The 16,437-nt window shown below is 37.0% G+C and overlaps 1 protein-coding gene across 3 annotated transcripts in view; it reads right to left on the bottom strand.

Moving 5' to 3' along the window:
• The window catches only part of ppp3cca (protein phosphatase 3, catalytic subunit, gamma isozyme, a), a 33,547-nt gene extending 17,941 nt beyond the window's left edge, over nt 1-15,606 (bottom strand). For all 3 annotated transcript variants that reach the window (XM_087797747.1, XM_087797755.1, XM_087797763.1), the window contains exon 1: nt 15,007-15,606. In XM_087797747.1, coding sequence (XP_087653873.1) covers nt 15,007-15,067 — 61 coding nt within the window. In that variant the 5' untranslated portion in view covers nt 15,068-15,606. The remainder of the gene's footprint in view (nt 1-15,006) is intronic.
• Between the last annotated feature and the right edge of the window lie 831 nt (nt 15,607-16,437).

Raw genomic sequence — 16,437 nt, 5'->3', positions numbered from 1 at the left:
GCGATCACCAGAGGTATCTGGCCACATGATACGTATCATGATACATAAGCAATACAATACTGTAGGAAAAAACTATATATTTGTAGTACCAATTAAGTACTCTGGTGTTGAAAAATGTACATTAATTTGACTCTTAAAGAAGTCGTAACTGCTTTTGAAATCAAAATATTTCCAAACATCAGCCTTAAAAAGCTGCAGGAGTCTACTATATCCTCTCGTCCTCAGTCATCGCTGGATTTCAATGTTCCTAAAGCTGTGGAGTATGTATTGACTGCTGTCATCTAGCCGACTGAAGTTTAATTGCATCCCAAAAAGTATGAATATTTGAATGTTATTTGTGACTGCAAAAAAACTCTTTTGTGTTACACACACTTGAATTATAAACCAAGAATTAACTATGGTACCACAAAACATACTATTTGAAAGCCACAAATGAAAAAAAAATCTAAAAAAAATCTATACAGTATCGTGGAAAAGAACATCGCAATATTTTGCCATATAAATATTTTCTATCACCCATAGTTAATTGATTCTAACTCAAATGTTCAAACCTTGCAACAAACAAAATATGACTAGTATATTATTAAAATTTAACAAGCTATTATGTCCTTAAATTATATAGTTACAGTACATTTTTGATTCAGAGCTAATTCAGGCTTCTTTTCATTCAATCTTATGCATTGAACAGACACTACAGTAATGTGGCTACAGAAGGATATACCCCCTGTCATATGAACAGAGGTGGAACATAAAAATAGAAGCAGTTCCCTGTCGGCATGAGCTCCAGTTGCAATCAACACTTGTGATATTTGAGGTGAGCCCAGGAAGCAAGGAGACATCTTTATCATGATGCAAAAAGACGCAGAAGAAGCAACAAGAGAGGCTTCATATATTCTACCTGCCCTCTCCTCCATCCTCTTCGTAATCGGCTCTGAGCCACCCACACAATCCTTTTACTACCATGAGAAAAAGGTCAAAGGTTTGGAGGCTGAGAGATTAGAGCTTTATGATCAAAACACAACTAAAAAGAAAACATGTTTGGCTAATAAAGCAGTGAGTCTTTTTTGCTGGTTCAGAACTGGGCAATGACTGCATATCCAAATATTTATTCTAAGTATTTAATTTAAATTCCATTTTAACATAGGGTGACTTGTCCAGGCCTTTTCAAATGGTGGAAAAGGTCTCATGCAGACCAACAGCCAATTTCTTTCAAATAAATATAGAGAAAGTAAATTCCCATTACACTGCTTGACTATTCTTTCCTAGGTCACAGTTGGTTTTCTGGGAAAGATGTGTGCGATTGGTGAACAGCAAAAGGTTAACGGAGGTAAGCTCCAAACTAATGTATGTCATATGTTATGAAGCTGTGGCTTTTTGATCGAGCTCGTTTACCTAGACCCAGAGGCGACAAAAGGATACCAAAAAAACATTTGTTTTTTGGGCCGCAAAAGAAAGTAGAAACATTAAGTATCACTTCAAAGTAAAGGCAATCTTTTGATCATCTCCAACTGGCACTAAAGTATGGTTTACGTTCTAACTATGTTCTATTGTTTATTTATAAAAAGCAACCGATTAAATGAGATGAATGAATTAAAAGTGTTGAATAATCAGAATCAGAAACCTTTATTGCTACTGTGGTGTCGGTACAGAATAAAATAATGAACTGATATAACACACAAAGTAAGTAATAGAAAAACAGAACCAAGCACCAAGGCAGCAGTTCTGCAGCGCCTAATATTATACATACTTGAAAGCTTTAAAAAAAAAAAAAAGGTTTCTGATTGGTGCACAAGTTAAAGATTCAATAACGCGATGTTGAATTTATGAAGAAAATATTCTTTACAAAATTATTTTTAGTCCAAAATGTTGAATGCAAAACATATTTTAAAGTTAACTTAAATATCTAGTTTTATGTTTCAGAATGAGATATCCAAAGATGCGCTTTCATGACACGATGAGATTGTTTTTGTCTGCTTACCCATACAGTGTAAATGTAAGAAGCAGTTTAGCAGCGAAGAGATAACGGCATATTGTATGGCAGCTGAGTGTGCTAACTGCTCCTGTGAATTTATAAAATCACAATCTTTTTAAACTAAAGGTGATGCAGCTTTACACAACTTTACAAGAGTAATAGTCAGTCTCTTTGTTTATGTTTTATGGTGTAATCATACTTTTTGTACAAAGATAGAAAACATCTAGTGTTTGTGTGAACAGAACACTAAACAATTTAACTTTAAATCAACTGAATAAAGTTTAAGACTGTGTCTCTATTAACATGCAATTACGTAATTAATTATCTCTTTAATATAAAAATAATTTATCACTTCAATGCAAAATGAATTGTTGCAGGATACCTATTAGAGTAATACATTACTGATGGAGGAAGAAATATTATAAAATAAATACTATATTAGGCGGTGAAACCAGGGCTGACAAAGAAAGAAAACAAGTATCAGCATGAAATGTTTTGTAACAACTGAATATATAGTTAACATGAAATAAAATAATTTGAATATTTACATATTTTATTTGAGGCACTTTTTACATTAGTATTTATAAATAATCATTGTTAAAAAATTAAATGATTCATAAATTTCTTGTCATTTAGTCGTCCATTGTTAATTTTACTCAAATTTCAAGCTCAGAGTCTCTAAAAACTGCAGATTTATGTTCAAATTAAAACATTTTTTTAATAAATAATACACCTATAAATGTGTTGACGTGAGGTAGTGACATTACAACTTTCACTGCATGAAATTTTATATTGACGCCACAAGTACTCGTCTCTGGATTCATTTCAATTTTTCACCCTTTCATGCACCTGATGATACCTCCCTGTACATTTAAACACATTTGTCTTGTTTCACCACTAAATAACAACACCCGTTTTCATATTGGAATGATGATGACAATTAAACATTATCAGACCCATTTTTTTTTACACCAATTCACTAGTTCCCCTGATCCGACGGATTCATTAGTCTCACATCAATGTCTGGACCCCACCAAATCCACGTATTGACGTGTTTCCAATGACAACATCTGTAAATACAACAATAACAAAACGGCTCTTAACTTTATGTTTGCTGATTTAACAAAGTAAGCAGCGCGATAGTTTTATGGTAAGTTTTGTAGCCTCAAAGAAAGCGTTTAATTCAAGCTTGACTCAACTCTTATTATTGGTAACCCCATTATTATAGTTATCTATTAACAGTTCTGTATATGAATGGTTTTTCATTTTTTACATGTGCTCTTAAATATGCTGGCAGCTCCAATCCCCTGTATAAGAAAAGGAATGAATAAATGTATAAGCTACTTCTCTCTTGTTGAAGGTTGTAGCAAGAATGCATAGCCAGACTTCTTGCATTTGACAGCAATGTTTTATTCATTTACACCTGCATTTCCATACATCACATGGGGCTGAGTGAGACGTGCTGCAGAACCTGTCAAATGCCCTGTTGTCTCCTACAGGTGTTGCAAAACGAATTCCATCTTTATTCTACAACTCACACTCTTTATCTAGTCGAGTATACCCATCACTCGCTTGGCAGGATACATAGATGCACAAAACACAGATGAATAATAAAGGATTGAAGATATGCATTGATAAATGACTAAAGTCAACATTTAGAGAGACAATGTTTGATCTTAAGATATAGTTATAATATTTAAATGTAATTTATCTGGTTTCACTTTTAGCTTCCATCAACAATATGGCAATCATATCCAAGAGATCCTCAGACGCTCTTCATCGATCCTGTTGGTCTGAATCTGTTGTCTGTAGGTTAGTGTACGGCTTGTACCATCAGATGTGTCGTCGATGCCAGCGTGAGCTTTAACTGCCTGACAATTAGAGATGGTGGAAGAGGAAAAAAATAGGAGGCAGTCGAGGGTTGTGGCACTCACAAGGCAAATAACGCTGCAGAATGAAAAGCCTTTGTAGCGTGGGCAAGTTTACCAATTAGTGATGAGGAAGCATAGAGAAGACATGGTTTCAATCAAAGCGGCACTAACAGCACTTGGAAGAACGCAATGACTGGATCATTAGGACCAGCACTTTAAAGTCTTATAGATAATGATGATGCTGAAAAACATATTTATGTACATAACTTTTGCCGCTATAATGTTAGAAATGTCGAGCTGCGAGACAGTACAGTTAGTCATGGCCAATCAATTTAACCTGAAGTATATTAACGGTTTGATCAAATTACACAGCACACATGTTTACCAACCATGACCACAGAGGCCCATAAACCTCAAGTTAATCAAGTCATTTAAAGCAGCACTAGAAAATAATTACAACCAGGTGAACTAACCAGAAATACAAAGGCTGTCAGCTTCTGTAATTTCATATTTTTTAAATGAACAATCATCATTTTCTGTTGTTCTTATATGAATGCAGACACCGCAGTGATCGAAGCAAAGCTTAAACTGGATTTGCGGCACAACAGTGTCAGAACAAACCCAATAGTAACAGAGATTGGGGGTTAAAGCAACAATATTTGGACAATTTGGTACAATATATATCATACCCATGTGTTGATATATTGTGAAATAAGTATGCTTATTAAACAATTATTTATTTGAATTCATTTAATTCATGTAAAAAATACTTTTATAGGTAACCAGTTTTAAAATGAGTAAACACACATATAAGTAGTGAATTATGTACGAGTAATGATTCCCAAGTACCTTGTATTGGTAATATATCGGCTATGATGTCCAAGGAATAATCTTGGTAACAAGAATGTGGATGGATATTTGAATTGAAAGAGTTGTTTGTTAAAATGATTTATTAAACACATGAAATGATCAGTTAGTTTAAGTCACTTGTGAAAGTAACATTTTTGTAAGGCAGAGAGAATAGGCAAATTTAAGGAAGACAAAAGTGCAAAGACTTTTTGTAGGGTTGGACACTACACTGGTACAAAAAATAAAATAAATGAATACAAGAACCCTGATGGAAATAAAGAAATACAGATAAAATACATATTAAACAATGATGGTGCATTAAATATTATAATCGAAGGACGCTTGGAAAAAATATTAGGGGAACCGAGCAGTGAGAGAAATTGTGATTTCGAATATAATTAATTTAACATTTTCTATAACACAGAGAGTCTTTATTTAAACAACAACAAAATAACATTAAAAACTGATGAAAATATAAAAAAACCCATTGTTTACTGACAGGTGTTGCATATGGTGGATGTGGGGTTGGAAGCCACAACCTTGTGACTGCAGGGTCCAGTGGTCTACCAAGTGAGCTAATTGACTTTACAGAAATTATAAACGCGTCATGAATTTGAAGTTATTAGTTACACCACTTGTTACTGCAAAAGGTAACGTAGTAACTGTAACGTTTTAATTAATAACATGTTACTCCCAACACTAAAAATGAATAATGCTAATTAGTGATTCAGATCTATTGACAGTAGACTTAAGCAGGTGCCGAAATGTAATTGCTGGAAAAGTGTTTCCACTTTGCTCTTGCTATACATTTCAATATTAAACATTTAAAAAACTTTTTCTATATTAGTCATCCCTGTTTTTTTTACATTTTACACACTTTCAATGGGTAAGGAAACAGAGGTTAATCAAGCATGTAGCTGAAAGCTGTTAGTCTGTTAAAATGTGTTTTTAATCTAATTCCATTGTAATTATTTATATAGAGTAAAATTGTGTGCAATCATGGGGGGTATTTTTTTGAGGCCAGGTACAGGACTATGTGCACTGAGGCACTTCAGTTTTTTTTATACATGACCAATGCTTTCACCAGCTGTGGAGTTTTGTCTGCTGGTCCTCTGCATCTACACCACATCAAGACAACTCATTTACAAAATCTTAATTTCTATTGGCCATGTCAATTTGTCTATCAAAAAAAAAATGTTTTCTACACGTTATCATTTTATGGCCCGGTCCTAGGCCCTTCATTGTTCATTGTTAATGCAACTAGATGAAGATTAGTAAAACAAAACTGGGCTCAAAATACAAGTGTGCTTGTTTAAGAGCATATATGTTTACCACATATGATAACAAATAGTATTAGCATCATTTATTGTATGTCTGAATGGTTTCCTAATTAATTTTCTTTTGTAGAACAAAACAGGTTCCACTGACTAAATTGTTGTCACAAAATCCTTAAACGAATATCTAAAATTGCGTCATATGTTTTCTCAACAAAAAGGAATATATTGCATGCAACAGATCCTTTAAATCAAAGGCACAACTAAATTACGATAAATTCAATGTTGTTTCTAGAGAGAACAAAACTAAAACATCTCGATTAGCAATCAATAGTCTGGTTAATGTCAATTCCTGGAGTAAAATGGGTGTGTCACACCACGAAGGAGGAACATTTTACAGCAGGGGAACAAAACACCAGCTTCTCATCAGAGTTCAAGTGTGCTCTCAGGTCAAACAACCTATTTGCTGACTCAGCTTCCGACCAACAAACCCGCCGGCTTAGAACAACAATATGTAACATTTTGAAATTTTCATTACTTTTCCATATTTACCTTAATGATCGACTTTATTGTACCACAACCTGCTTTACAGCAGTGAGTCAGAACAGTGTCTTCATTAGAAATACTGAGACTTTTTAAGTATTTCTCGCTTTAACACCCATGACTTCACAAAACACAAACTAAGTGAAAAAATAAAACTAATGGAAAAATGATTGTTATCATATTTTCTAATCACTTATATTATTCTTCATCACTACTATGGGAAGAGACGAGATGGTGCATAAAATAGCAACCTCACACGTCATTGTTTAGAAAGGATTGGTACACTGTGCTGGAAACTCTGCTGGTCATTTCTCTTGTAATTACAATAAAATGTGTCTTCGAAAAACAAGATCTGATTTCTCAACATTGTTTAAAGCGTTTGGTCAGTTTTTTTTTTAAATTTTAATCTGACAAAAACTAATGAAAATACAACATTCATACGAAAAGCTGCACCCACAAAAATATCAGATCTTAGACGACGCTCTAGCCTTACATATTCACTTATTTAATTTAGTTTAATCCGTCGATCAAACACCAGATCAGCCATTTTAATTGACAGCTTGTGGATTCAATTCAATCGTTTAGCTCTCTGACTCAATGGGTGAATGTTATGACAACACATATGGTACGTTGGTTCATTTTCTCAATTGGGGGGTGCTGGTCCAGTCAGCTGGACGTTTACAAACATAACTTCAATGACAGTGCATGCAGTTGTAAATGTAGTCACGTTTATGTAGTACAATACAAAAGTATTAACTTCTCCAATTTAAAATGATTCTATACAGAACAGTGTTTTGTAAGTTGGCACACTCTGAGGTCTGCTGACATCTGCCAAAAACCATAACCCATTTTGGTGCGAGTATGGGGTTATGCTGCAGCATTATTTTAATTTAACTGATTTGGAATCCGTATTTGGAAATTTATTTCAGTTAAATTTGGGGAAGCAATTACTATTACATAAAACATCATTCATACATTCTTAGCAATCATCCCCAGGGTTGACTATCATGCATACTTTAATAATAACAGTTCCAGTCATCCATACATTTTCTGCTTATGGGGGTCGTAGTGGGTCTGGAGACTATCCCAATTTCTTCGGGTGAGAGACGGGGGACACCCTGAACAGGACGCCAGTATGTCGCAGGGCACACAAAGACATACAACCACGCACACACTCATACCTATGGGCAATTTTCCCAAGTTCCCGATCAACCACTGTATCTTCTTTGGAATGTTTATTCTTAAAATACTTCATTTGAAAGAGCTACCGCGAATTATCTTACTAAGCTATAAAAACGTTATGTGTATAACATTTAATATTGGTTGTGGTTAATTGGTAGACAAACTTTGTCGTACGAGTCTTATAAGTATGTTCTAGATTCATACTGAGTACTGATTTTTCAAGGTGGTCAGGTTTAAGTGTTGTCTCAGGTAGTTAAACTGGCCTAAGGTGTGATAGGGAAGAGAAATCGATGCTGATGGTAAGATGCGTTAGGTTGAGCAGTGTGGTAAAAATAAACAGTAAGAGCTCCCAGGGCAGTGGAGGCACGATGGCTGAGGGCAGAGCCTTAAGCTGAGGTACTAGCCTTAAGAACAGATTAGGTAAAGCCTCTATTAGCAAGGGCTTCCAGATTCGTTGGATGTTTACTTTAACGCCTTGTCACACTGTAGCAAGACACTCTCAGAACAAAGCAAAATTCCTTAAATAAAATACTTGCAACAGATATTCCTTGCAATATATACTTCTATGTACAAACTTGCCAGATAGAAGCAATCACCCACAAAAAGAGTGCAAAACAAGTAAGGAATAGTTTATATTTCTGATGAGAACACCAGCTAGCAATAATGAAGTGTGAATATTACGGGTGTTAGAAAATAACGAGGGATATTTATTTCCACAATAGTGTATCGATATGTGACAGCACTGTATCGATTATTAAAAAATAAAAATAAACAATTTATGGCTTGCAAATCATATTTATGTGATATAATAATAATACATTTTATTTATATAGCACTTTTCGTCAAACAAGATCTCTAATTGCTACAACAGGTAAAAGAGAAAGGTTAAAAGTATTTTTTAAAATAAACAATTAAGACCTTTTGAATAAAAAAGTTTTCAGGCCTTTTTTTAAAAGAGCCCAGACTCTTGGTAGCCCTCAGTTCCGGTGGGAGGGTGTTCCAGAGGCGAGAGCCATGGTGGAGAGCCTAGTTCTGGGAACTTGGAGGAGCAGGGTGTTTGTGGACCTGAGGGTGCGGGTGGTGGACTGTAGGGTGAGGAGATCTTGAAGGTAGGTATGTGCTTGTCCGTGGATGCATTTATGACTAAATAGCAGAATTTATCCGGGATGAGACAGGGAGCCATTTGGGGGGGGCCGAGGACTGACACTTGAGGAACGCCACAGGTGACAGGGAGCTGCCTGGACTTACACCCTCCAAGTGATACATGTTCAGTCCCATCAGTGAGAAAGGACTTGAATCATAGCAGCGCGTGGTCAGTAAGTCTCACAGTGTTGTGGAGATGCTCCAGGAGGACGGTGTGGTCGACAGTGTCAAATGCCGCTGTCAGGTCCAGGAGAGTGAGGAGTAATGGTGACACTGAGTCAGTAGTCATGACATCAAGATGTTGTTCATGACCCTAGGCAGGGCTGTTTGCTGATCGAAAGCCTGACTGAAATTTTTCATACAGTTTTTTTTGTGTGAGAGTTGGTCCTGGAGCTGTGTGGCAACTGTTTTTAAATAGGCCTGTAGTTTACAAAGTCGTCAGGGCCCAGGGAGGTTTTCTTCCGGAGGGGACTGATGACAGCAGCTTTGAGAACAGGTGGCACATGAGCAGTTCGAAGTGATAGATTAACAGCTTGAGTGATAAGTGGGCTGATGATGGAGATGTGTGATCTAAGCAGAGTGGATGGGAAGGGGTCTAAGCAGCAGGTGGTCTGCTTCATTCCTCTTATTATCTGCTCTATGTTGTTCTGCTGGACATCAGAGAAGTAAGAGAGGGGTACCAGACTAGTAACAGGCGGAGAAGAGGAGGTTGGCCACATAGAGTGTATGTTGTTGACTTAAGTCAATGAAGTTGTGAGTCTGTGAGGGGAATTGTGGCTTTGGGAGGTCTTATATTCTAGAGAAGAGTTGTTGTGGCTGATGAGGTTGAAGTAGAAGGTTGTCCGTACATCTTTCAGGGACTGGCAGTAGAATTTTTGATGCTCACGGAATATCAGCTTGTGAACTGTGAGCCCTTTCCTTTTTTAGTTGGCGTTCAGGTGCACAGCCAGCTGTTTTTATTGTCCTTGGGTCCTGTGTGTACCAGGGTGCAGAGCGTTGAAACATAAGGTAAGGTAAGGTAAAACTTTATTGATCCCTCAGGAGGTCTCCTTCGGGAAAAAATTTTTTTCCAATGACTTCACGTGTGTTGACAGGGGCATGAAGGTAAAGAATTCTGCCCAGACAGGTGTTACAGTGCTCCACTAGCTCATCCTCAGTTTCAAAGTCTGAGCGGTTGATGAACTGGAGATCTCTTGCCAGATTCTGCCAAAGGTGCGTGAACTCTCCATGTAATTGTAACCAGAGGGGCAGACTTCATTTATCAGAAGGTGGTCCCAGGTTTGTGCCATGTTTCAACCAAAAACATAAAATCAAGACTTTTTTCTAAAATGTTATGGTATATTAGTAAAGATTTCTTGTTTTAGGGATTGTGTGTTAAGCGGTTCTATAGTGACTATAGTGGGATAGAGCTGGTGGTATATATCTCTGTAAACGCCTCAGCACGGTGTGATCCACTCCACGTTTTCCATGTCGCAACAATCAGTGGCGGATCAGATGGAAGGAACCATAGCAGGACAGTGCTGGAAGTAAACAAACTTTTTACGGGCACTCCGATGGACATAGCGAGGCCGGCGTAAAAGTCTGTGCTTTTTGAGCACTACAATGCACTGACTGAGAATGAGAGGATACAGTTGAAGATTTTAAAGCTGATCTTTGGACATATTTTTTTTCCCGAAACAAATGAAAGCAGTAATGACTTCGTCAAGAGTGGTCTGTAAATTGTGGAACACCAGAGGAAAAGAAAATACTTAACATAAATCCTTGTTCCAACAGAATCTCAATATATAGTATCCTTACCCTTGAAATCAGCTAGACAAAGGAAGTTGCTCTATTCAGAGCTTAAACCACCTTCACATGTTTTGAGGGACATAAAACTGCAGGCTCCCGTCTACGAGCAGCTCCTCATTAGGGAAGCCAGCGCCTCATTAGCATTAATGCTTGATGCACTCTTAAAAACAGGAGACACCAGTGATGTGCAACAACACCCACACTGTCTGGCATGAACACAAGTGAGCGAAGAAAAGAAGGGTGTAGTATCCTTCTCTCATGTCGTGGACATTTTTCCATAATAAACCCACTATTGTTTTGAAAACGTCATAATGCATGGGGGGTTGAATCATAAAAACACAGCTGGATGGAGAAGAATGGTGGAGACTGTGGATGCTTGAATCATCAAGTCCTCTTCAGGTTGTTCATTATCAATGAACGTGTTCGCTGTGTGACTGAAATGGCAAAAACAGTCTTTCATTCAATGACTGGCAGCCACGGAAAAAAAAACAGTATCTGCCTCGTCTAACATAGTAACCATCATTTTGAATCTCGACCCACATACTCACCGATTTAAATAGGTGAGAGAGTGATTCAACATCAACATCCAATCTGTTGACCAAGTGATGAGCCAACAGGTCAACACTCAGCAGAGAATGAGCTTAGCTGTCTTACACAATCAGAGTGTTCCTCTTAGTACTCTGTATTTTAAGCGCTCTTATAGTTCAGTTACACCTGGTGGCGCCTTTACAGTAGAGTTTATGACTGTACTATGCACTTGACATTTAAACAATGTGCAATGGCAAACTCTCAATCCCTTACTCATGCCTAAAAATGTACTTTACCCTTTCCTAATTGCTGACTGGTAAGCGAAAAACTAAATGTCTATTTAATTCAAGAATATTAGTTGGACAGCTCAAGTGTGGAAGATTTGAGACAAAATTAGAGACAAAGACAGAATTGGAGAAAAGACATGTTTTTCTTTTAAGATATGGAGGTACTAGGTAATAATACACTATAATAGGTTCATGAACATGGTACAGACTATTTTTGGATGCAATATCTTTTGCGAAAACAATAATTGAGAATTATTTTCCAAAGGTGACCCCACAAAAACAGAGACCAACATTCATCTAAAACACCAATAAAATTCATCATTACACTGCTGAAAACTTAAGGGGTATACATTACAGGGCAAGAAGACAGTGGTCTTAATTTTGTATCTGTATTTTTTTTTTAATTCCCCAGAGTTACACTAAGCTTACTTTCAAGTAAGCACATCATTACAGATCTACATCAATAAAAAATAAAATCCTGAACAGTTTAGTTTGCATCTGTATCATGTCTCGAGAGGCTATATTGGTCAGGCATAGATTATATTTTGACTGCTGCATAGTCATTTATAAAGGGTGTGTTTTCTGTTGGTTTTGTCAATTTGTAGCGAAGTGTGACCCGTAATAACAGCTCAATCTCCTTCCTGCTGGGAAAAAACGGATTCTTCCTGTTGATGTCCAACTGATAAACAGTGTACCTGCCCTGTAGACAATTTATGACTAGTATTGTTTATGGTATTGTGACTTCCATCAAAATGTTTAATCAATATTGTAACTTTAATATTATAATGCTTGCTCTGCTGTGCTCCTGGGTCTAAAAAACTAATGTCCAAGCATACCAAGAGAATGGAATTACTTTGAAAAGCCATTGAGTGAAAATTATGCAAAAATGTTTCTTCATTGTCGTTTAACAAAACCATAAGGGAAGTGAAAACTTAACTGCATTCGCTCACTTTAGGAGCACACAGGAACGACTATAGTGCATTCAAAAGAGAAAGACAGATTAAGAAAACTAAAGAATTTACAGAATAAAATGGAGCACTCGATCTACAGAATTTTTTTAATTTTTTTTTTTTTTTGGAATCCCTTAAGAGACTGGTCAATCCCCCCTGTGTGTGTTGTATGTGTAAAGTATGCGATGTTTTGCTTCATTTTTACATTTAAAATGCAGGTACTAATCCTGATATTAGTTTACTTCTACAGATCCAAAATTCAATTTGTGTAAAGATCCAGATAGAAATGGATACAGAAACCCTTTCAGAACACTTTTAGTTGAAATAACCCTAGAAAAATCAATATTAAATATCCCACAGGTATCGATGCCAGACAGCCAACCAACAAGATGATTTACATTTGCTAAAAGATTTTTTAAAAGGTAACAGGGGGAAGAGAGATAGGGGGGCACAGATTATGAGAACTTTAAATTAAAGGCACATTTCAATATATTATTCATTTTAAATCATATAATCATCAAAATACTTTTGATGACTTTCATCATACTTTTCGTCATATATTGCCAGCCTAGAATGCACTTATCATATGCACTTACCACTCATCATTTAACATTTGCAATTCTGAAACAATAACTAAATATTAATATGCAACTTGAGAATTGTCACCCGTTTATAGTAAATCTGTAAGTGGAATACACTTAAAAGACAAACACATTTTTAAACCAGCTTAAGTTTATTCATACATCATAAAGCTTTTGAGAAAACAAAATGGCATATAGATCCTGATGAAAACTAGCGAGAAACAAATCCATCTCATTTTAAACTATTTCAGTGTAGGCCTTGTTTGTGTTTATATTTCACAATTTGGTAGCACATTGACTTCCACATCCCATTCTTTGTTATTCAGGACACAGCCTAGTAACAGCTATATATCTATGGAAAACTCAAGTCAGACATCCCCATACCATGCCAATGTATGTTTACGCAATGTAACCTTGCATATTTAAACCTGCAAACAGTATGTTGCCCCATAATTAGGATTAATGTCTTAGGATAAATATCAAGGGGAATACAGTATGTGCTTTGAAATATGAACTTGTGAATTTTGTTAATTAAATATAAGGCATTCAGCTAACACAAGGTTAGCACCTTTTTTGGACGGTTTGAGAGGCCAATATCATTTTTAGCTCTAACAATTGATTTATTCAAAAATATATCTTAAATAATGTCATAACTGCTTTATTTCCCCCCTTTTCTCCATCCCCACCATGCAGCTTGTCATGGTGGGACGATCACTAGGGAGATTCTTTCCACAATTAACTCACACTCTCCCCACTGGCTCACACTACAGCATTCCAGACCCCTGCAAGGACACCCTCCCAGTGCCCTGCAGACAGACAGGGATGTGGGCTGGTGGCATCAAGTAGCACTCGTGGTCAAGGCAGTGGCGGTGTAACTTCTGACTGCCACCTCGGCATCTGCGCCGCTCTAGCCTAGCCGGTGTTTGGCTGACGAGATAAGTATTGTCCAATGAGGCAGGCCCGCCTCAGTCTGAAACAACTTGTCCAGCCTAGTCGGTAACCTGAGCAGACTTTGGATATTCCTGTGCAGGAGCAACAGCTCCATGGATTGTCAGTTCATCCATCCTAAATGTCAAGGCGAGCCTGCACAAATATAGGACTGCTTCTCGCTTTGGAATTCTTCTATAAGCTTTTGCCATTGCTAAAAACAAAATCCACATTACCGTTCATTGTGTTAGACTGCAGTGTCAAAGATAAAAGAAAGATCTTGGGTAGAACAATTGTGGCTATATTAGTGCAACAGCACTGGCTAAAAGTAAAATGCGTGGACAACATTTTTAATTTTAAACATTAACTCCTTTGGTATTGTGTTAGTAATTTTCAAAATAGGAGTGGTTACATCTTTGTAAACTCAGGGTGGTAGATTTGTATCGAAACTTTCTATGACCATGCATTCTGTAGAATTATAAAAATGGTTCAGCCATTAGGATCAAGTGAGGCTGTGTTTATATTCTGAAAATCTATAAATAGATATAACCGATTGGTCGTGTCCATTCTGTTACTCAATACAGTCGTTGCCAGATGTTTGGCTTAACAATTCTCTTATAATAACCGCCAGCTTTGGCTGATAAAAAGATGTAAGGAAAAAATGATCTCCACCTATTCAAGCAAAAATGATGTAAAATCAAACATCTGTGTCAGACCATCTGACGCATCTTACGCTTACTCTTTGTAAGGAAGGTGTCACTCCTGCCCTATAAAGCTTCCCTTTCACTCAGCTGCTGCTCTTCTGTCACAGGTCACTCCTGTCAGTAGTCTCATGCCATGCTGGCTGCACTCTCCTCTTTGCCTCCCTAGACTGGCCTGGATGATTGATGGGAGCTCAGCAGTTTTTAGTACATCTACTCTCTCATTTATAACTAAACTGTTTTCGTAATGATGCAAATATTTACAAGCGAAAAATATCACAGAATAATAAAAATTAAAAAACAACGAATTAAGCGCCTGTGATGGATGATTTATAAAACGCGTGTTATAAAACGTGCCGTTTCGAGCCACAGGTGGTCGTCGGTGTGAGCAGCGCTAGCATGTTACTCACCTTTGACGAGCCGCTCGGTGGTGGACTGTTTCTCCTGCTTGTCTTTATCCTTCCCGGACATCTTCGCCTCGTCCCCAGTCTAACTTGGAAGACTTCAAATGAAAGCAGACACTTCTCTTATTTCATGAATTATCACACCGCTTTGTGTTTTTAAAATCCGTTTTTGGATGTTGCCAAAAAATATCTGTGAAAATTTGCTATAGCCCAAGGATGTCTGGCTTTTGTTGTCGTGCGCCTTTAAGCAATTGATGATACAACTGTCAACATTAGCAGACTGTTTAAAAAAAAAAAAAACGTTTTCAGAAAAAAAGGAACAATACCAGGTACATTGCCTTGCGCGGTATAATCCGAATTAGAGGCTGATAAATGGCTAGTTAGCCGGCTAACATCTTCATGTGTTGCCAGTTCTGTGGACGAGCGAAGACAACAACAGAAAGCGCTTCATGGTCCGTTTGCAGGCCGGTTCTTGTGGTAAACTGACACCGACAGTCCTTCCGAGATGCAGGCGGCGTCTTGACACCGTGTCCCCCTCCTCCTTCTTCAGTCCTCCTCCTGGGATTAGACGCTAATCTGACAGTGAGTGAGGAGCAGCGCTGGATTTCCTACAACATGGTGGAGCCTGTGTGACGTGACTATGGAAACGAAGCACGTGGTTTAGTGATGCGTTCAGGCTCCAAAAACACTGTTCACGTTTACTGCCGGTGCTGGTGGAATCACTTGGTTACATCAGGGACACACACATATAAACACACACAAGGACAAAAACAAGGAACGTATGAATGAGAAATATTTTAATATAAACCCTGAAACGATGATAAAAAGTAGTGTTTGTATTGTTTATAGTAATATGTCAATATTAAACTTCGTCACTAGGTGTCAGCCTTGTTACAGTTGTTGTCTCGTTTAAGCAGCCATGTGGGAAGATAATATGAAATAATATTTTCAGAAGCAAATACTTGTATTCATTTTGCGTTGCTAACCTGTACCGAGGTTCTTTGAATTACTATCTTCTATTGAGTTCCCTTTGTGGCAAATATGCGTGTGAAGTATTTATCTGATAAAAATAATTCTAATAAATATCATAGAGCAATGAAAAAATGACAGATCATAACATTAACTACTTGTATTGAAGGGGTTTCTTTAAAATAAGTGCATTAAATTGCCAAACGATCAACCAAGGTGAAAATCTACAAACAAACAAGCAAATATTTTCCCACCATGAATTTCTTGGGAGAAATCTATGAGATCATTTAACATCATAAAATGTTGATTTTTAATTGAATACCACACACTTTATATAATCTTGGAACATCATTTGCTGTTGTTGTTTTCTGTGTTCACCTGTTATTTGCACTTCTGGGTGGTTCATTTACTTAAGGCTGCCCTCAGATTAATGAGTAAAGTAAGAATATTAAAAAAAAAAAAAAAAAA

Source organism: Callionymus lyra, chromosome 1, assembly GCF_982586985.1.
Source record: "Callionymus lyra chromosome 1, fCalLyr1.hap1.1, whole genome shotgun sequence".
NCBI classification, from domain to species: Eukaryota; Metazoa; Chordata; class Actinopteri; order Syngnathiformes; family Callionymidae; genus Callionymus; species Callionymus lyra.
Note: the sequence above shows the minus strand (reverse complement) of the source record. Positions and strands in the feature narration are given on the sequence as shown.